The sequence below is a fragment of the Panthera uncia genome (genome assembly GCF_023721935.1).
Source record: "Panthera uncia isolate 11264 chromosome B2 unlocalized genomic scaffold, Puncia_PCG_1.0 HiC_scaffold_24, whole genome shotgun sequence".
In the NCBI taxonomy this organism is placed as follows: domain Eukaryota; kingdom Metazoa; phylum Chordata; class Mammalia; order Carnivora; family Felidae; genus Panthera; species Panthera uncia.
Genome location: NW_026057580.1, coordinates 87042261 through 87065672, shown reverse-complemented (window position 1 = coordinate 87065672; position 23412 = coordinate 87042261). Strand labels below are relative to the sequence as shown.

The window sequence follows — 23412 nt, the reverse complement described above, 5'->3', positions numbered from 1 at the left end:
CTGAAAGGATAATAGGTTATCCACAATTAGAGTTTGAGATTTCAAGACCCGTCTTGTAGTTGACAGAACAAAGAAAGAGAAATACAGTAAAAATATATAAGACTTGAACACTAGTAACCAAATCCACCAAAGTGACAATTTATAGAACACTCCTCCCAATAACCACAGAACACACATTCTTTTTAGTATACAGAAACCTTTACAAAAGGAGATCAGGTTCTGAGCCATAAAACAAGTCTCAATGAATTTAAAATTCTCAAACTCATCCAATGCATGTTCTCAAACCATGGTGGAACCAAATAAGAAATCAAAAATAGAAAGATGGAAAACCCCCCAATTATTTAGAAATTGAACAACACAATTCTAAATAATCCATGCTTTAAAGAAGAAATCAAAAGAAAATCAGAAAATATTTTGAACTGAATGAAAATTAAAACACAACACATCAAGTTTGTAGAATACTGCTAAAGCTATACTTAGAGGGAGATTTATACCATTTTATGTTATATTAGAAAATAAGAAAGGACTGAAATCAAGTTATCAAAGCCGCCACATTAAAAACATAGGAAAAGAGAAGAAATTAATCTCAAAGTAAACAGAGAGAAGGAAATAATAAAGATAATAGCAGAATGAAACAGAAAACAAATACACAATAGAGAAAAACTAACAAACCAAAAGTTAGTTCTTTGGGGGAAAAATTAATAAAATTGATTAGTCTCTATCCAAATGAATCAGGAACAAAAAAACAGGAGATACATCTTACCAATATATCAGGAAAGGGAAAGAGGACATCTCCATCAATTTATAAACATTAAGAGGATAATAAGGAAATATTATAAACAATTTTATGCCAATAGATGCAACAAACTAGATGAAATGAGCAATTTCCTTAAAAGAAACAAACTACCCAAATGTTCAAGAAGAAATGAATAATTTAAATAGCCATATTAAAGAAACTGAAATTATAGTAAAAAAAATATCTTTCAACAGATAGCTTCATTATTGGTAAATTCTATCAAGTATTTTACAAAGACATTTTACCAATTCACAAAATCTTCTGGAAAATAGAAGAGAGAACACTTCCCAATTCATTCTATGACACCCAAGCCAGACAAACTATGAAAACAAATCTATAGAACAATATCCCTCACAAATAGAGACACAAAACTTTTAAGAAAATACTACCAAATCAAATATAGCAATGCATGAAAAAGATAATACATCATAACGAAGAGGAGTTTGTTTATTCCAGAAATGCAAAATTGAGTTAACATTTGAATATCAGTATAATTCACCATATTAACAGATTAAATAAAGAAATACAATAATCTCAATATTTTCAGAAAAAGAATTTGACAAAATTTAATACTCATTCATGATAAACATGCTTAGCAAACTAAAAATAGAAGGAAACATCCTTAGGCTTTAAAGGACTTCTATGAAAATCTACAGCAATGTCATACTTACTAGTAAAAGATGATTTTCCTCTGAGGTCAGAACAAGATAAAGATTGGCTCTTACCACTACTCCTCAGTGCTGTACTATAAGTCCTAGCCGATGCAATTAGACAATCAATCAATCAATCAATCAATAGTAAAAAAAAAAAAAACCTTGATTGAAAAAGAAATAGTAAAATTGTCTTCGTTCATGGTATATATGATTATCTATCTAGAAATCCTAAAGAATCTACAAAAATATGTTCAGCAGGGTCACAGAATACAAGGACTATATACTTTTTTAATAATTTTTTTTTTAAGATTTTATTTTATTTTTAATTTTTTTTAATGTTTATTTATTTTTGAGACAGAGAGAGACAGAGCATGAACAGGGGAGGGTCAGAGAGAGAGGGAGACACAGAATCTGAAACAGGCTCCGGGCTCCGAGCTGTCAGCACAGAGCCCGATGCGGGGCTCGAACTCACGGACCGCGAGATCATGACCTGGGCCGAAGTTGGACGCTCAACCAACTGAGCCACCCAGGCGCCCCTAAAGATTTTATTTTTAAGTAATCTTTATACCCAGTGCGGGGCTTGAACTCACAACCTCGAGATCAAGAATCACATGCTCCACTGACTGAGCTAGCCAGGCACCCCACAAAGATTATATTTTTAAAAGTCAATTGTATTTCTATATACCAGCCACAAACAACTGGAAATGGAAAATTGAAAATATATTCTTTTTAACAGCATAAAATGTAAAATACTTAGGGACAATTCAACAAAATATATGCAACACCTGTACACTGATAACTACAAACTTCCTGAAATTAAGTAGGATCTAAATAAATGGAGAGATAAACTATACTCATTGATCAAAGGGCTCAGTGGTGTCCAGCTGTCAATTGTCCTCAATTGTTCTACAGATGCAAAACTACATCAATTACAACACCACCAGGCTTTTTCATAGAAACTGGCAAGGTAATTCTAAAATGTATATGAACATGTACTAGGAAAATGTACAAAGTACTAGAACACCCAAAACATTGTTTTTTTAAAAACAGCAAAGTTTTTTCAGACTTTTTATGAAGCTATAGAAATAGAGACTGTGAGTATTGGCATAAAAATAAATATACAGATCAATGAAACAGAACAGAAAATCCAGAAATAGACTCACAAACATATGGACAACTGGTTTTCTTTTTTTTTTTTTAATGCTTTTAAATGCTTATTTATATTTGAGGATGGGGGAGGGGCAGAGAGACAGAGACTGAATCTGAAGCAGGCTCCAGGCTCTGAGCTGCTAGCTGTCAGCAGCAGCTCAAACTCACGGGCAGTGAGATCATGACCTGAGCTGAGGTTGGACGTTTAACCGACTGAGCCACCCAGGTGCGCCCCAATGGATTTTCAACATAGGTGCCAAGATAATTCAACACAGAATAATCTTTTTAAAAAATAGTGCTAGGACCATGGTATAAACGTATGTAAAATAGAACCATGGCCCTTATCTCACACCATATATAAAAATGGAATCATAATGGATCATAGACCTAATATAAGAGCTAAGAGTATAAAGTGTCTAGAAGAAAATATAGAATTTTTTAGTGACCTTGGGTTAGGCTAAGATTCTTAAATAGGATCCCAAAAGCACAGTCTACCAAAAAGAAAAAAAAAAAGGATAAATTGGATTTCATCAAAATGTAAAACTTTTAAGACACTGTACACTGTTAAGGAGGATGGGAAAAATATTTGCCAGACATGGCCATTAAAGAATGTGTATCCAGAATACAAAAAGAACTCCCCAACTTAGTAAAAGACAAAGAAACAAAGAAAAAAAAATGAAAATGGCCAAAAGAATCAAAGGGTTACTTCACAAAAGATATACAGATGGCCAATAAACATGTGAAAAATGCTCAACATCATTAGCTACCAGGGAAATGCAAATTAAAATCACAGTGAGATACCATCACTCACCCACTAAATTCAAAACTTAAAACACTGACAATATCAAGTGTTGGTGAGTATGTGAAGCAACTGGAACTCCTTCTTGGGGGAAATGCAAAATGGTATAGCCAGCTTGTAAAAACAGTTTGGAAATTTCTTATCAAAGTTGTTCTTATGAAAGTTGGTCATATTCTCGCCATGTGACTAGCAATCTCATTTCTAGTTAGAATTGAAAACAAGTGCAATGAGAGCATATGGTCACACAAAAACCTACACATAAATGTTTGTACTAGCTTTATTCATAATTTCCCCAACCTTCAACTGGTGAATGAATCAACAGACTGTGGTACATCCACACAACAGAACAGTACTCAGCAATATGAAGGAATGAATGCTCATACATCAGCAACACAGGTGAATCTAGAATGTCTAATACTAAGTGAAAGAAGCTCCAGTCAAAAGCCTGCGTAATATATCATTTCACTTTTATGAAATTCTGGAAAAGGCAGAACTATCAGTCCTGAAACAGACCAGTGGTTGTCAGGGGCTAGGGACAGGAGCAGGGGTTGACTTTAAAGGGACATAAGAGGATTGGGGGGGGATAATGAAACACTTCAGTCTTGATTGTGATGGTGGTTATATGACCCTACATGCTGATTAAAACTCCCAAAAGAATGAATTCTACTGTACGTCAATTACACCTCAATTTTAAAAAATACTGAGAACAATTTCTTCCTCATGATGAGTGACAACGTCAGGGTCTACTGGGGCAACACATAGACTTGTGGATTGGAAGTCCCTAGTGCCCTGTCATTCTTTGCAGTTAGCATGTGGCTGATAACAAAGATGATTCCCTCAGCTCCTCTCTCTGTTCTAAAACAACACATCTCAACCGCAATCTCTCAGTCTCTCACAGCTGTAGGCTTCAGATTGTTGGTTGCTTTTCTTTGGAATCATATTCTTCTGTTGTGCTCAGTACAAAAATTTGAAAAAATAATTTCCAGTGTAACAGGGGTGGTTTCTGAGCACAAATGAAACCCAAAACATTTTAATTCTCCCCTTCAGGGTACAAAACACGTATCATTTGTCCCAATCTGCTCAAAAAGAGAAAACTGAATTGGTAGGACAGTACCTGAATGACAAGTGGCCAGCACCGGCCTGTTGTTGAAATCTACTTCCAAGGGGCACTGTACTCCCTGTGGGTTGCTTTACTCACTTGTTTTGCCTTGTATTGTTTGTAGGCTGTTCCCTATCATAAAATGCTCTCTGTTCTACAGAGCCCATGGTTTCTTTCTCCCTGAATTTTGATTCTTATAGTTGCCCAGGTTGGAATGTAAGAAGTTCTCAATATCCCTGTTTGCTCAGGACGACTTTACATCATTTTGTACAAAAGTGATTGGGAGTTGCCATTTGAGCAGTAATAAAAGCAGCAGAGATTTCCAACACGAGCCCTGGTACAAAGGAGTATTGACGGAAGTCTGGTTACCCTTGGAAAATTATTCTTGTGACAAAGAGGAAATAAATGTAGTTTCAACCATGTCAAAAGCATCAATTTTTAAAATAATCATGATCAACTTAGCACGGGTAGGGGGCTAGAAAATGAGCACTGCCTTGAATGGAAAAACTTATTATGTTCATGTAATTTTTTATCATCTACTTAAGAGAGTTTTACATAAAACTTAAAAGCACAACTAGCTGGAATTAATTTTCACTTGTATGAAAATGCTCACAGTAACATACTTTTCTTCCTAGGCTGATATTCCCAGCTAGGAGTTGCTTCAAGCAAAAATAAAGGTCACCTTCCTGATCTGAAGGCAACCAACGTTCACCAAGGTTAGATCAGCAGCATAAATGCTGCCATCCATCTAATCTGGTGATATAAATCATTTTTCCTCTTTTACAAGCAATAAGGACACACCCTGGTCAAAAGGTTCCGCCGGCTGAGAAAATTCCCATTGGTGCCAGGTCACTAACAGCCATTACAGAAATACTTCCTTCCATTCATTTAGATAACACTTCACACTTTTCAAAGTGCTTTCAGAAACATTGCATCTGGTCCTCCAAGAAACCTCTTGAGGTAAAATAAGTGTTATTCTTCCCATATTACAAGTAAGAACAATGAGACACAAGGGATTACACAAACTGTCTAAGATCACATAGAAGTGATGAAAATCTGGAGTTCTCACTCAAAATCAGGTAGATGAGTTCATCCAGGACACTCGTCCCCAGGCAGATACACCACAGCTCTCTGGTGCACCCGCACCCTGGGGAAGTGAAGGTATACAGGAGAGCACATAAATTGGGGGTTGGTTAATTGGGGGAAAAAATTAGAAATTCAGAAAGTTTTGCTCTCAGGTTAACATTTTTAAACTAAACAATGGATATTGATGGGGCACCTAGGTGGCTCAGTTGGTTAAACATCCGACTCTTGATTTCGGCTCAGGTCATGATCTCAAGGTTCATGAGTTTAAGCCCCATGTTGGGCTCGGTGCTAACTGCATGGCCTGCTTGGGATTTTCGCTCTCGCTCTCTCTGTCCCCCTCCCAGCTCACATCCTCTCTCAAAATAAATAAATAAACTTTAAAAAAAAAAAAAAAAAAAGAAAAGCTAAGTAATGGATATTGATTAGGGTAGTATAATCCCTTCCCTCCATCTCCAAACTTTCCTTCTTCCCTCCTTTCATGTCTCTTTCCACATATTCAGCAAGCACCCTCTGTGTGATAAGCACTGCTATGCATACAGAAATGAATCCGATATGGGCCCTGCCTTCAGGACACCTGCAATTTAGCACAGGAAGAAACACATGTTAAGAGAGAAATAAGAGATCGTGAATGCTCAGAAGGAAAGATGTACAATATAGAGCAGGTACACAAAGGACAGAATGGTCAATTCTACCTAGGGGAAAATATCAGAAGAAAGTCTCCTGTAGGAAGTAAGGCTTGAGCTGGATCTTCTAAGTGTTTCTCAGGGGGACCAGGGTAGAAATGATATGACAAGTGGAAGGGGCAAGACCAGGCAGCTTGCTCAGGTAACTGCAGAACTCAGACTAGTATAAACTGGGTGGTTAGTAGGAGGGATCGAGAATGATGAGACTGGAAATGTTCTCAGGGGAGACACCGTGAAGACTCCTGTAGGACATACCAAGTAATGTGCACATTCTTTCTTTTTTTTTTTTTTATTTATTTATTTATTTTTGAGAGAGACAGAGACAGAGACAGAGAGAGAGCCAGGGAGGGCAGAGAGTGAGAGGGAGACACAGAATTCAAAGCAGGCTCCAGGCTCTCAGCTGGCTGCACAGAGCTCTAGGCAGGGCTTGAACCTACGGACCGCCAAGATCATGACCTGAGCTGAAGTCGGACGTTTAACCAACTGAGCCACTCAGGCTCCCCACCCATAAACCTAATTTTTAAAGTCTGACCAGCAAAAATCCAGGGACACAACTATTTGGTCAGCGTATTCTGCTTGTGAATAGTGATCAATCTGTGGACCGTATCTATCAGGCAATAAGAGTGGGTCAAACAGAGAATGTGTGATGTTAACGAAAACTTGATTATGATAAATCATTAAAATAAAACCAAGAGGAAATACAGTTTAAGGTCATCCTTGGCCATTCTTCAGGCCATGTAATAAAAATGAATAAAGAAACTGAGTACACTTCTGAGCACTGGAACCAGTTTCTCCAGCTGTAAAAGGGGACAGTCATCCTGCTCTGCTGTCCCTATAGACCACTGAGAGTCTCCAAGGGGGACAGTGTCAGTCCCTGAAGAGGGGAGAGGTACCGAGAGGTGATATCTCCACTCACCCTCACCACCCCCACTTCCTAACACAGTCCTCGCCTGTACTGCCAACTTGTGTTCATTAAACACAGTCTCGTTACTCATTTAAAAAACAAGACAAAACTGAAGCGTGGTGAATTCCTACATTTATTGCATTAGCCTCAGGAAGAATGACTGAAGAGGGTAACTTAGGATATACTTTTCTCTTCTCAATGACCTACGACTAGCAATTTACCAGAGGCTTTCAGAAAGCATTCAGACAAAAATCAAATGATTTTAAAGTTCCCTTTGGTGACATCCACTGCTCATTAAAGTTCTCTGAATATGTGAATTGTTACAATAGGAAATTCAACTAGCATAGAACGCGCTGATGTACATAAACATTAATTCATTTCTTGGGTCAGTTGATGTTTGCTTCCCAAGCTCTTGATCTCCAAGTATGAAAAACTGCTCCCAGCAAATAAGTCTCAGGTACGGGTTGGAAACCCGCTATATTTACCAGGGTGGACAAAGAACAGTGTCACACTGGGTTCCTCTCCAGGCCACCCTAACGGCAAGCCTGATGTCACTGGGGAAAGTGGGGCATGGAGAAGATGGTTAGAAGGAGGAGATCAGAGAGGACCTTGGTCATGTCCACCACTGCATGTCTGTCTCTGCAGAATAAGCCAGAGCCTGTGCCTATGTACAGCTGCTTAGAATCTCTTCCCAGGAGCCTCAGAGGCTAAGGAGCTATGTTCCTTCAGCACCAGCTTCTTCAAAGACCTAGGATACTACACACTGAGCCCCAAGCCTCTACGTAGCGATGCTTTCATAGCACCTGACATTACTTTACTTAGCTGTAATCATCATACCTGTGGGTCCTTTTGATAATAAATCTACTTAATATTAAGTACCTATTATGTGCCTGGCTTTTTTCCCCACACATTTAAATCAAAAACTTACATTCTTATCACTCTTTTACCTATGAGAAAGCCAAGGGTCAGAAAAGCCAAGAGACTTGCCCAAGTCTATACACCTAAATATGGCAAAGCTGGGACTCAAACCACACTCTTGCCATTATACAAGGATGCTGCTCCTTACCTGTCAACTGGAAATGTATTTTTATGATACTTTCTATATCTTTAGCACTAAAGTGAGACTTCCAAGCAGAAAATATTTCTAATGCTTCCTGTTAAGTTATAGGGTCAGAATGCCAGGACTAGAATCTTGGCTCCCCATTCACTAGCTTCGTATCCCTGTGAAATGTGCTTACCCCTTCTGAGGTACATGTTCTTTATCTGCAAACTCGGGTTAACAGTAGTTCTATACCATAGGGCTGTTGTGAAGATTAAGGAAGATAATAATACAAAGCACTCTGTATACTTCCCTGCTCATAGCAAATATTTATTACTGTTTTAGGTGAAAGGGATATTAAGAGCCTCTTTCAACTCATAAGGCTACAAGGCTATTTGTTTATGATTTCCCTGCTATACATCTCTATAGCAAACATGGTAAGAGTAACTTTCTCACTTTATACTATATATATATATATATATATATATATATATATACATACACACACATATACATATATGTATATTTTTTTTAAATGTTTATTTAGTTATTTATGAGAGAGAGACAGACAGAGTGCAAGCTGAGGAGGGCAGAGAGGGAGACACAGAGTCTGAAGCAGGCTCCAGGTTCTGAGCTGTCAGCACAGAGCCCGACATGAGGCTCAAACTCACGAACTGTGAGATCATGACCTGAGCCAGTTGGACACTTAACTGACTGAGACACCCAGGCGCCCCTATACTATATATTTTTTAAAACAATGTTAGAGTGATTGCAAACAATACATTTATGCATTGTTCCTTATGGCTTGCATTCACATTCTTTTGCAACTAAATGACATTCCTTCTTAGGTACAAAGAAGAACTGCTAATTAATCTTACAAAAGGCCTTTCAGCAGACAAACGAACAGATCACAGCTGAAACAGTGAGGGGCAGATGGTTTTAGGTTTCTAGATGTACCACACTGAATGCGAGGCATTGAAACAGTTATTTTCTGAAAATCCCAATTGATAAAAATAATCACGTAAGTCTAGTTTCTATGCAACCTTCCAGGAGCATGTCTACTTCAGAACGTGTATTATGCACGTGTGGTGGATGTGACAATTTTCGCAGCCTCAGCTTTGCTCTTGTTTTCCTAGTAGGGCCATTCCATATCTTCTTCAGCCACATGCTTCTTTCCATCATTCATCTGTTCATCATCCCGTCTCAAGAAGATTTGAGATAATTAGTGGCAAAAATATATATATAGTAACAAGTACACTATAAGTAAAAAGTAAAAATCGGCACCAAGAAAAAACATAAATTGTCACAGCAAGAAAAGAACAGAAGGAAGTATAGATCACAGAAGTGCAGATCATGAGATCTGGGAGCTGGATTCTGAGCTTCCCAATATTTAGAATGAAAGGGGATGCACGGTGGTTCTTGTCAGGAACCGGAAGAGCACACACAGCACGGTTCCTTCGGGATCAGTGACTGCTCCATTGCTGACCACCCCCACAGGGTTCCGGGCCACACGGACTTCATGATGATTGGCCCCCAATCCTTTCCTCAACTACCTTCCACCCTTTCTGATAAGAGCCGTCCACTTCACTTCTCCCCTTCGGATCACTGCTCATCTCACATTCCACAGGACTCCAGTGGGGCTGCTGGTCTACCAGAGCAACCACTGGTTCATACGGCGCCTGGTGTAAATGTTTTTAAGTGTCCCTTCCTCAAGACACTTCATTTCTAACTCTGGGAAATTTTTCACAATATACAGCTTTTATTAGGGTATAAAAGTACTTTATGCCATAATATATAAATTACAACATCTTTGATACGTATGATACCGTCCAAGGGTGTGTAGTTTATAACCTGTACCTTCCCTCAGATTTTATATATGGGGAGTAGGAAAGAGAAATGCATTCTTCTCAAATGCTGAACAGGAAAAATGTTCTCAAGAGCTGCTGGAAGTCACAGAGCTTGAGAGGGTGAGAACACAGAAGCTGCTGGAAGAGACAGATATGAAGGGCTACAATGCCCGTCAGTCAGCCTCAAGGTCAACTCTATCTACCCTACTCTTGTTGTTTGCAAGTGTGTGTCAGTAAGTTCTCCCTTTTAATAAAAAAAAGAGTAAATTTGCCTTGATGTATGTGACTTTCTGGCATCTGACCTCTCACTGCTTTGACTCTTCTGACTGCCCTTTTCTATTTCTGTTCTGACTGACTGATTCCCAGATCCTTTTAAGAATTCCTCAGACTTTTCAGAACATTCCACAGACAGCCTTGACCTCCTGGCATCTGAGCCTTCGTTTTTCCCTTTAATTTCCAAAGCTGGGAGACCACAGCTTCTCATTCCAAACATTAGTTTCCACCTGGCTGCAGGTGTAATTCCCCCCACACCTAATTCACCAACCTGTCCCTCTATCATGCACTGACAGTGAACATCATTCATTTGGAATGAGAGAATTGGTGTAAAAAAATATTCACCAAAATTATATGTCGATTATGTCTCAATAAAACTGGGGAAAAAAAAGAAATATTCACACAAAAAATCATAAGTAAGATTGGTAAGGTTGCAGAACATATAAACTTTAAAAGATAAATTATTTTTAAAGAATTTCATAAACGATGAGTTAGTTTAAAAATAATTTTGTTCTAAGTTTATTAAATTGACCTGGGTGATGGATTTTGTTAGAAAAACCTTAACAATTAGTTTCATTACTACTACCTATTTTTAAACTGTATTTCTTTTTGAAATAATGTTAAAACACAGCCAACCACTGTGTGCCAGTTACTAAACTATATGGTCCCTCAGCTCTGAACTCACCTTCTTTATTCAGCTTTATGATACTGGAGCTGGGAGCCAGCAAACATATTCCTCCTTTACCAGCTAGGTCTTTGATATGATTAGTACCCTCCAGGGTTGTATAGTTTACAACCTGTACCTGCCACAGCTTTTACTTATGGTTCTGCCAGGAAGAAGCTCCAGAGGGAAACTGGACAGCTGCACAAGGGGGAAAGGAACTCACCTTTTGTGGTTTGCTCATTGTTCCTGGCAGTGTTGCCCCAGCTACAGCTCAGCCCCTGATAGTGGCTGCTCATTCCAGTTGGTTCCAGTTTTCACTTATTTCCCCACTCCTGGAACCAACCTCACTGTATTCCCTCAGAGAGAAGAGCAAAGCAGGCCAGTGTCCGCTCCTTCGAGGCTAGAATCCCAGCTTTCCAGGGCCCATTTCTGAGTTCTGGGGCACCTCCTGGGAGACAGCAACCCCTCCTCAAAGGTCTGAGTCTCAGATCCATGAGATCATTCCCCACGGTACCCCAGACTGAAAGTCACTACCTATGTTTTTTCTCAGTATTGCCTATGCAATACTTTATTCCTCCAAAATTTGTTTCATTAATCCCCTATGTGAAATCCTCTGTTAAAAATAACCAGTGTGGGGCGCCTGGGTGGCTCAGTCAGTTAGGCGGTGGACTTCGGCTCAGGTCATGATCTCACAGTCTGTGGCCTTGAGCCCTACGTCAGGCTCTATGCTGGCAGCTCAGAGGCTTGAGCCTAGTTCTCAAATAATAAAAATTAAAAAAAATTAAAAAAAAAAAACAGTGTAATTCTAATTTGCTTGACCAGATCCTAAATGACACAAACTGTTTCTTTATCTTCCCCACACAAGGTTGTATTTCCTGAAGACTAAAACAGGAATGATAAAAAAACAAACAGTACAAAATCAGGAGCAGCTGAAAGGCTGTTTTTTTTTTTTTTGTTTTTTGTTTTTTTTTTTTTAGAAAAACTGCATGTTTTATGAACATGCTTCTTATAAAACAATTTATTATGCCTTTTAATATTTAAATTTCGTATCGTTTCACATATACATTTTTTAGGTTCTATAAAACCTACAAATCTGCAAATTTAATTTTATAGAGAAGATTAGTGTATACTATACAGTATACAAATAGCATCACATTGAATTGTTACCTTAAATTTACTATACCCATATTAGGAAAATTAATTTAAATAAACTTAAATTTGGAAAAAATATTTTCATAAATTATGAAATTATAAAGACAATAGGCAACACACCTTAGCTTGTTATCTCTAGGGTTTATTGGTACCAACTCCCATTGTTACTACCGAATTCAACGATCAACATTTAATGTGGTGCATAAGTACAACAGGATACCTAGACAAGAGCCCAAAGTTGTATATTACCTTTCTGTTTTAAAGCAAAGTTGTTGATTCTAAAGAAATTAGTTTAAAATAGTTGTTTAATGGTTATTATAAAATAAAAAATAGAGAGGCACACTCTTTTTTTTTTCATAAAAACTTTGGTCCTCCATTTAAGGTGGCTTAAAATTAAGAATTATTAATGTAAATTTGGGGGCGCCTGGGTGGCGCAGTCAGTTAAGCGTCCGACTTCAGCCAGGTCACGATCTCACGGTCCGTGAGTTCGAGCCCCGCGTCGGGCTCTGGGCTGATGGCTCGGAGCCTGGAGCCTGTTTCCAATTCTGTGTCTCCCTCTCTCTCTGCCCCTCCCCCGTTCATGCTCTGTCTCTCTCTGTCCCAAAAATAAATTTAAAAAAACGTTGAAAAAAAATTAAAAAAAAAAAAAAAAAAGAATTATTAATGTAAATTTGACTATGATAATTTCTCTCTGCTTTAGGACTCCATTTCAGTATCTTCATTATTTAAAACAAGAATTATTACAAACATAATTAACATACTACTGGGTTTTATATATCTAAAATCACCAAAAGACAATGTGTAAATAACTCACACTCACTGTCCTAATTCTGCCTCACCGGAACCATACAGAATAATTCTTCTTTTCCTTCCATGTTAAAGCGACCTCCAAATATTTCAAGACAACTAATTCATCTGCCTTATTTCCTCCTAGTTCAGCAGCCATAATCCCTCAGCCTTCTTTTTTAATTTTTTTTTAATGTTTATTTATTTTTGAGAGACAGAGCATGAGTGGGGGAGGGGCAGAGAGAGAGGAGGACACAGGATCTGAGGCAGACTCCAGGCTCTGAGCCGTCAGCACTGAGCCTGATGTGGGGCTCGAAATCATGAGCTGTGAGATCATCCCCTGAGCCGAAGTCGGACGCTTAACCTACTGAGCCACCCAGGCGCCCCTCTCGGCCTTCCTCTGATGATGTGGTTTCCAGGCTCACCATCCTGGCCTCCCTCCACGGGACACACTCCCGCTTGTCAGAATTCTAAATAAGGTCTGACAGCTATAGACCTACATAGAAAGTCTTAGACTAACAGATCATCTGCTTGCCATTTTATTAGCTATCATAAACATCAATCAAAACTCTGAAAAAGCTGAGCTTCACAGCTAACTTTAGCTGAATCTTTTAAATGCTTAGAAAGTGTTAATTTTATTTTTGCTCTAACAGTCAGATGTGAGACATCAAATTAACTTACGTGGCAAATGCCAACACCAACATTCTAACCACAAAGACAAAAGGGGAGGTGAGGGGAGGGGCTGTGGAAACACGTAAAAAAGTAGGTCACCCTTTTCCATCAGATTCCTTCTTCCCTCTCCCATCAGCATTACCAACTAGGTGAGCTCTGTCTCTCTTGGGAATGTGAAACCTCTCTATCTACTCCAAGCATCCTGTTTTCACAACACTTTCTCTCAGGCACTGTAATTTTTCTGTATATATATCTTAGGCTTACAAATGTCCTTGAATAAACTCACAAGTTTTGGGGGCAGTGTGTAGAAACAGAAAATTATAAACCTCACATACCTTTGACTCAGCCTTTGGTAAAATCAGTATCATGTATATCCTAGTTTACCACAGACTTTTAGGTTAAAACTATACTTGTTCTTTATATTTTCATCACAGAGTTCGGTTCTTGTCTATGCCTACTTGCCACGGACAAAGAACGTGACTGTACAATGGAAAGGTTGCTTTCAACAGTTCTGGGTTCTGTTAACTTGTATCTTTGACATTGTAAGTGTTTGCTGTAGGAAACTTTATTTGCTAAAATGTTTGTTGTAGAAACGGGGTTTGCCTGCGTCAGGCTGTAACCACTACCTGTGACGGGAGTCTGAGGCAACTTCCACTCTGAGTGGTAATTAACTCACTCTTGCTGGACTTGGCTCACGTAGCCGTGTAACTTCCCTGCTGTGGAAGGGGTGTGGCTTTGTTCATGCCACTGAGAACACCAAGATCTTTCATCTTGGCTTTTTCCGCTCAGGGCATAATAAACACTGGGAAACAACACATCTCTTTTTAAAAAGTCATGGTAAATTAAAAAGAAGTCCTCCAACAATAGGGACTGTGTGTCATCATCACTGCACCTTTCATGACACCTGGCTCAGAGCTTTCCAAATGTATGGTGCTCAACAATACTAGTTGAAGTGCACGGAATACCTCCTTAAAACAGTTCTCACTTAAAGCTAAATTTCATTGCCGCCAAAATGGAACATGAAGGTTCAGAAGAAATCAGAGTTTTCACTTTTTTTTTTTTTTTTGAGAGGTTTCACTTCTTTGACAGGTTTGTAAATATTTGTTCCAGAATGGGTCCTACTCTTACAGATACCGAGTGTCCTCTGTAATAGTATCTGAAGCCTTCTGGTTGCAGGTGACAAAAACTTAAGCCAGTTTAAGCAAAGAAAAAGGGGAGGACTTACTGCTTTACGTAATAAAGAAGGTCTTCATCATGGCTGAACTCAGAGGTTCAGATAGTATCATCTGGATTGACTCTTTCTCTCTCCTTCTCTGGTCTCCTTTCTGTGCTGGTTTCATTCTCAGGAAGACTCCCACTGACTCCCTATCAACCAGCAGTCTTACGTTTACATTCTTTCCATGCACAACCCAAAAGGAAGATAGACCCTCTATCATATCTTAGGGAAGACCCTCAGTTAACTGCCTGAACCACATGTCTCTCCTAGGGTAGGGAAGTAAGGCATCCTGCCAGACAGACCCCCGGGAGAAGGGGAGGGAGGGCCTCAAAGGAAAAAATGCTACACAAAGTCTACTCAATAATTCAAGGTCTGGGATTTGTAAGACCCCTTTTTCCCCTTCTGGGGATGACAGAAATAAAACCATAGTTCTGCCAAGCTGATTTTTAAGATGACTACAATTATATTGACTGGGTCTATTACATGCCCATCACAGTGTCAAGCATTTTACAGACATTAGCTTATTTAATTCCCATAATAAGTAATATTTAAGATAAGAGTACAGAGGCTTAGAGAAGTTTTATAGTAAATATTAGAACCAAAGACGTAAGCTGAGTCTGTCTCCAAAATCCCTCGCTTTCAGCACTGAGTTTTAGCACTCTTCTAAGTTTCTTTTCAAAAATCTGTGGATGAAAGCTCAAAGACTTACATATTAGGACCAACTTAATTAACAAGAAGGCAATTATCTACAGAAAGTGATTTATCAGATGCCCTAAAAGAGTTTTACTGGTTGCCCAAAATTCCTCCACTAGAGATTATTTTGAACTAAGTCATTACTGCTGCTTAATTTATTTCATTATTTTACTACAAATACTTCCCAAGAGCCCTTGGGATAATAAGCCTCGTTAAAATGCAAATGCCCCAGGAAGGGGTAATACAGGAAGCTTTCTTCCATTAGCCAAAACCTTTATGTTCATCAGATTCTCCACTCCTTCTTCACATGGCCCTCACCCAGGAAAGAAGACACAGGGACAGGTCACATCACATTGCTCGACAGGGCATCTGGGTAGAGCTCACAGCAGCCAGTGACTGCACTAGAGGCTGGAAAAAAATTCTACAACCTTTGTGCTCCCAATGAAAATTACTCAGTATTTGATCAGACGATCCAGGGAAACTGTAAAAATGGTCTGAGAACAGCAACAAAAAGAAATATAGTTCCTCTATAGCCGATGAATTAGCAAAGGGAATCAGGGAGTTAAGACAGGAATAGTAACTATGAGAATTTGCACTAATGTTCCTATACTTAATTTTAGAAACATAAATCTCTTGGGTATACATTATTTAGCAAAGGAAAAGAAAAATCTAGTCTTTAGTGACTATGGTTAAATTCTTTAGATCACACAACATTACAGGTGTTACCACAATATTACCCACAGGGATCTTATTCAAAGTGTAGTCTCAGGTTACACAGAGCACCACTGGCTTCTCTGTGCTTCGCTGCTTCAGAAAGGGGGCAGAGGATACTGAACTTCCTGGAGTCCCAGCCTCCTCCCAGCTTGTGGCCCCACGCACCCCTAGAGGACTGTGACAGAGAACTCCTCCGAACTCCTGGCTTTGAGCCACGCCCCCTCTCAACTGGGACGCTTTGGAAGCATTTAGTTTTCAATGGTTTCACTTCATAAGCACTTTTCCAAACGATCCTCATGTAGTACCTGACACAGGAAGCATTCAATACGTGAAAAAGAAGAGGAGAGGGGGGGTGGACAAGAAGGAGGAGGAGAAGGAGAAAGAGGAGAAGGAGGAGTGTGGAAGAGTGGGAAGAAGAAAGAACTGTATTCTATCTATACTACGTATTTCCTAGCCTCTTAGTTCTACAGGACAAATGGGGAGAAGCTGAATAAACCTTCAAGACCATGGTAGTTCAACCCCTTCCTAAATATGAGGAAGTGGGGTCCAGAGAGATTAGTAACTTCCCCAGTGTCAGACAGGATGTTGGTAGCAGAGCTGAAGTTCTCGCCCACACCTCCTTACTCCCAGTCCTGTGCTCTTTCTACAGGAAAAATTTCACGCCAAGGGACGGGCCATATGTTTTCAATAGGCAACAGCAGAAGCAGAGCTTTGCTGTGTCCCTGTGTACAAAACATTTCTACAGGCAAGGAAGGAAAATGAATGTTGTTGTCCACGGATGGGAGGCTCCCTATCACACATTTCCTGGGACACATGCTGTGCCATCTAAGTGAGACCATATTAAAATGCTTCTAGCACATGCAGTAACCAAGTTCTTTATAGGTTATAGCATTAACCAGCGTCATTTCAAATTCTGTACTCTGACAGACTGATTTATACTCAAGTTTTCTCATACTCGTAACAGGAAATGTGTATCATTCTTGTCATTAAAACATTTAGAACATGCCTCCTCTGGGTAACACACTATGTTAACCTCTGGGGCTATGAAGAGAGGTATGTGACAAGGGCCCTGAATATGTGGCACTTTAAATCTGTGAGGAGGTGGAATGCACACATGAAACATAACCTCAAAGTTGGTGCACCTCAGTGCAAAGAAGAAGAGCAAAGGATAAGCCTGTAAGGTTTCTAGGAAGCCGTCCAGAGATTTGGAAAGTTTAAATACAGACTTCCCTTAGTGTAACTGAACAACATCCCCCATGGCAATTAAGGCTCAAAAATGTAAGTATTCACAAAACATGAAATGAACACTGTTTACCTCATTAAATATTAATGTAATATCATCAAATTCCAAATCATCAGAAACAAACTATCTTGAAATCTGGCTCACATTTATGAAACAAATACTATCCTGGTAATTCATGCCAAACAGAAAAACTATATTGAGAAATATTTCATATATAAAAGCAAAATATGTATGCACTGTTTTCTTAGGTTTTTTTTTTTAATTTTTTTAACATTTATTCATTTTTGAGAGACAGAGAGGGACAGACTGCGAGTGGGGGAGGGACAGAGAGAGAGGGAAACACAGAATCAGAAGCAGGCTCCAGGCTCTGAGCTGTCAGCACAGAGCCTGAAGCGGGACTCGAACTCACGAACCGTGAGATAGTGACCTGAGCCGAAGTTGGACACTTAACCAACTGAGCCACCCGGCGCCCCATATGCACTGTTAAAACATATAACCTCCCAACAAAAAAGGGTTAGGGCTGGATGGCTTCACTGGTGAATTCTACCAAACATTCAAAGAAGATTTAATACCTACTCTTCTCAAATTCTTCCAAAAAACTGAGGAGAAAGGAATGCTTGCAAACTGATTTTATGAGGCTGCCATTACCCTGAGGCCAAAGCCAGGCAAGAACACCATAAAAACAGAAAATTACAGGCCAATACCCCTGATGAACACAGATGCAAAAATCCTCAACAGAGTATTAACACACCAATTCACAAATCCATTAAAAGGATAATATACCATCATTAAGTCGGATTTATTTCAGGGATGCATGGATAGTTCAACATCAATCAATGTGACATTAACAAAATGAAAGGTAAAAATCGTATGATCATCTCAGTAGATGTGGGAAAAGCATTTGACAAAATTCAACATCCATTTATGATAAAAACTCAATGGGTATAGAAGAAATGTACCTTGACATAATAAAGGTTATATACATGACAAACCTACAGCCTTTAAGACCAGAAACAAGAGTAGGATGCCAACTTCCCCCACTTTTATTCAGCACAGTTTTGGAAGTCCTAGCCAAAGCAATCAGACAAGACAAAGAAATAAATGGTATCCAAACTGGTAAGAAAAAAGTAAAATTGTCACTATTTGCAGATGACATGACATTTTATAGAGAAAACCCTTAAAATTCTACCCAACATTATTAAAACTAATAAATGAATTCAACAAAGTTGCAGTACACAAAATTAAAATACAAAAATCTGGGGGGCCTGGGTGGCTCAGTCAGTTAAATGTCTGACTCTTGGTTTTGGCTCAGGTCATGATCTCATGGTTAGTGAGTTTAAGCTCTGTGTCAGGCTCTGCACTGAGAATGCTTAGAATCCTTTCTCTCTCCCTCTTTCTCTGCCCCTTCCCTGTTTGTATTCTCATTCTCTCTCTCTCTCTCTCTCTCTCTCTCTCTCAAAATAAATAAATAAACTTTAAATAAAATAAAATACAAAAATCTGTTGCATTTCTATACACTAATAACAAACTATCAGAAAGAGAAATCAAGACAAAAATCTCATTTATAATTCCATCAAAAAATATCTAAAATTAAGATAAATTAAGAAGGTGAAAGACTGACCTGTACAGTGAAAACTATAAGTCATTGATGAAAAAACTAAAGAAGACACAAATAAATTTAAAGATATTCCACACTCATAGACTGGAAGAATTAATATTGTTAAAATGCCCAAATACCCAAAGCAATCTACAAATTCAATGAAATCCCTGTCAAAATTCCAATGGCATTTTTCACAAACCAGAACAAATACTTCTAATGACTGTTAGAACCATAAAAGACCACAAATTAGCCAAAGCAATCTTAGGACAAAAGAATAAAGTTAGAGGTATCACACTCCCTGATTTCAAACTATACTACAAAACTATAGTGACCAAAACAGTATGATATTGGCATAAAAGCAGATACATAGATTAACAGAACAGAATGGAAATAAACCCATGCAAACAAAGTCAATCAGTATATGACAAAGGAGACAAGAGCATATAATGCAGAAAGGACAGTATCACCAATAAATGGTGTTAAAAAAACTGGGCAGCTAAATGCAAAAGGAACTGAACCACTATATAAAAAATTAGCTCAAGGATTAGACTTGAATGTGAGACCTAAAACTATAAAACTCCTAGAAGAAAAGACAGGTGGTAAGCTCCTTGACAAGTGTCTTAATGATTTGGTTTTAGATCTGTCTCCAAAGGCAAGGGAAATAAAAACAAAAATAAACAAGTGGAACTACGTCAAACTTAAAAAGCTTCTGGGGAAAAAAACACAAACAAACAAACTCCTGAACAGTGAAGGAAACCATCAACAAAATTAAAAGCAATCTATTAAATAGGAGAAGACCTCTGCTAATTCTATATCCCATAGAGGCTAATATCCAAAATATATAAAGAACTCATACAATTCAATGGCAACAACAAGATCTGATTTAAAAATGGGCAGAGGATCTGAATAGACATTTTTCCAAGGAAGACATACAGATGGTCAACAGACACATGAAAGATGCTCAACATCACTCATCATCAGGGGAATGCAAATCAAAACCACAATGAGATACCACCTCACACCTGCCAAAATGGCTATTATCAAAAAGACAAGAAATAACTAGCATAGGTGAGGATGTGGAGAAAAAGGAATTCTCATGCACAGTTGGTGGGAATGGAAGTTGGTGCAGCCACTATGGAAAACAATAGAAAGTTCCTCAAAAAATTAAAAAATAGGGGGCGCCTGGGTGGCGCAGTCGGTTAAGCGTCCGACTTCAGCCAGGTCACGATCTCGCGGTCCGTGAGTTCGAGCCCCGCGTCAGGCTCTGGGCTGATGGCTCGGAGCCTGGAGCCTGTTTCCGATTCTGTGTCTCCCTCTCTCTCTGCCCCTCCCCCGTTCATGCTCTGTCTCTCTCTGTCCCAAAAATAAATAAAAAACGTTGAAAAAAAAAATTAAAAAAAAAAAAAAATTAAAAAATAGAACTACCATATGATCCAGAAATTTCACTTTTGGGTATCTATCAAAATAAACAAAATCACTAATTTTGAAAACATACATGCACATTTATATTCATTGCAATATTATTTATAATAGCCAAGATTTGAAAACAACCTAAATATCCATTGAGATGAATGGATAAAGAAGATGTGGAATACACACACACACACACACACACACACACACAGAATACCAGAATACTACTCAGCCACAAAAAAAGAACGAAAGATAACCATATTACAACAACATGAGGGTATTATGCCATGTGAAATAAGCCAGACAGAGAAAGAGAAATATTGCATGATTTTACTTATATGTGGAAGCTAAAACAAACAAAATAAAACCCAGACTCATAGATAACAGAGAACAGACTAGTGATTGCCAGAGGGGAAGGAATAGGGAAGTGAAATGGGTGAAGGGTAACAAGAGGTACCAAATTCCAGCTATGATATAAATAAGTCAAGGAATTATAATATACAGCATGGGGAATACATATGGTATTAACTTTGCATGGCAACAGACTATAATTATCAGTCCCCAATGTATACACATGTCGAATCACAATGTTGTACACATGAAATTAATTAATATAATATTTTAGGTCAATTATACCACAATAAAAAGACACATACTTGTCAAATTAAAATATGTGTCTTGTTGAAATACATACTGTTTTATTTTCAGTATCACAGAATATCAGGGTTACAAAGTAACCAAGTTGCCAATATATCCAGTTATTAGCTCTTCTGTTCACCCTTCACAACATTCCTAGAATGGCTTCTCATCCTATGTTGAATACCTCCAGTGACAGTAACTACTAGCTTATGAGGCAGTATGGTTCATCTTTGAACATACATCTATTTCATTCTACATAAAATCAATGTACTTCAAAATGGGAAAATCTGCAATAGGGAAAGAGCAAGTAGAGTGTTTTCTACTTAGTTACGGAAGTGTCTGCCTTTAGTTATTAAGTTTTCCTTTGAAGTGTACTTAATGAGATTGATAAAGTACAGTGGTCAGTAAGGCTGTACAATAACATTCCTATTCATGGACATCCCCTTCAGGAAACTCACTACGAGAAACTAGGCAATTCAGAGAAAACAGGAGTTATTATAAGAATTCAGCAAAAACTACTAGATTGAGAGTATATACAACATCTGTTCATCCTACAATATCTACAGTAATGTTTAATGTTATGTTCCTGTGTAGCAACAGAAAGAATTGGTCTTGCAATGAATGCATTTGTTAATCTTGTAAGAAGCATGCATTTATTATCAGTACATGCTATTCATTATGGCCCAAAAATATACAGTTTAAGAAAATGTTCATTGCTGGGATTTAAACAAAAAGGGTGTAGTCGCTTTGTGCTGCATTAATTGAAAAATAAACCACTTTGGGTTCTACCGTACTTGACTGTTCATCCCATTACCAAGATTTCTGACTATGTACACAGTTAACTCCACACAAACTTAGGTCCCTGCACAACTAGTTGGTTAAACAATCATTTTGTTTGCTATCAATAGATTAAAATAGCACTAACAAACAAATTAAATGGGAATACTTTTTATGCACCACCACCACCAAGGGTAAAAGCAGGCTAAAGCAGCAGTGGGAGGGGGAAGGGGGTCACTTGAGTCTTACCACTTGGCCAGCTGGATATATCCTTTCTGTACCTCTGCAGGACGGTAGAGGACGGGCTTTCCAACTCACCTGTGTTTTGAGAATGACATCCACAAATTTAAACTTTCACCAAGACCTCGTTCAATTCTCCATAATTTGAGCTGCCCTAAGGAGGTATATTCCAGAGCCATCATCCTTTACAGCAGAACTGAAGGATGTGGGCATTTGCATTTTTGTGCTGTGTCCCTAGTAGGTCCCCACTGAGTTTGTTGGCTCAGAGCAGGCTAACAAGGCTACTAGGTGGGGACACAAGGACGATTAAGACCCAGGAGGTTACTATACAATCAGAAAAATGATGGGCCCTCCCAAATGTCTATTGTGGATTCTTTTACATGTTATCAACACAACTTATGGACTGGCTATCTACAGTTAGTGCTAATTTACTTGTTTCTTGAGGCATGCTGGCTAATGAATTCTCTAAAACACTTTTTTTTCCCAAGTCCCCTTCGTAAGTACTATTAGACATGTGTTACCAGCAGCACAGCAGTGCCTGGCAGAGAAGCTTCTCTTTAGACCATCCTGTAGCAGACAAATTAAACACGGCGTCAGAAAACAGCTGATGGGATGTGTGATGATGGAGTGTGGAGCAGATCGTGAGGAGAAAAACAGTGAAGCAATGTCAAAATCAAAGACAACTGCAAGAATGGTGGGGGGGGGGGGGGCAAAAGGTCAGCAGCAGCGGTGGGGGCAGAGGAGAGAAAAGGGGTGCGAATGCATTGATCCCAGCCATAATCTGCACTTCTGAACTAGAACTTCACTTCAGACAGTGTCCTGTCCTCATTTTCTTTTTATAATTTTGGAAGTTGAGGAAGTAACCCCCCAAAGCAGTATATACCACTTCCTATCAAGCTATATTAAGCACTTACATAAAATACGAGACTCTGCACCCCACAATTCCAGATGAAAAAGACAGAGAAGACCAAATTCCTCAATGAGGTGAAAGTTGACTTCTGTTAGCACCAAGAAGACTGCTTACCCAGGGGGAAGGAGAGAAACCGAATAGAAGGAAAGCAGGTGTCGAGGGAAAATGTGGAGCAGTGGAATAGGAAGTGGGGAAAGGTAAAGAAGGATAGGGGAGAATTCGCTGTCCCTACATCTGTCCACACCACAGTGTTTCAGATGCGGGTGCTGTTTAAGCAATCAGTCAATCAACCGTAACCCTTGCGAACTACAAATAAATCATTCTGACAACTACCTGGAAAGTTTCAGGCTGTCACACTAATGCCA

General features: G+C 38.8%; 1 protein-coding gene across 13 annotated transcripts in view; it reads right to left on the bottom strand.

Annotated features, from left to right (window-relative positions):
- The window catches only part of AKAP7 (A-kinase anchoring protein 7), a 181311-nt gene that overhangs the window by 27531 nt on the left and 130368 nt on the right, over window positions 1–23412 (bottom strand). For 9 of the 13 annotated variants that reach the window (XM_049654367.1, XM_049654364.1, XM_049654365.1 and 6 more), the window contains one exon: window positions 22147–22215. The exons of the other annotated variants lie outside the window; for them this stretch is intronic. In XM_049654367.1, the coding sequence (XP_049510324.1) occupies window positions 22147–22215 (69 nt within the window). The remainder of the gene's footprint in view (window positions 1–22146; window positions 22216–23412) is intronic. 13 annotated transcript variants of the gene reach the window in all.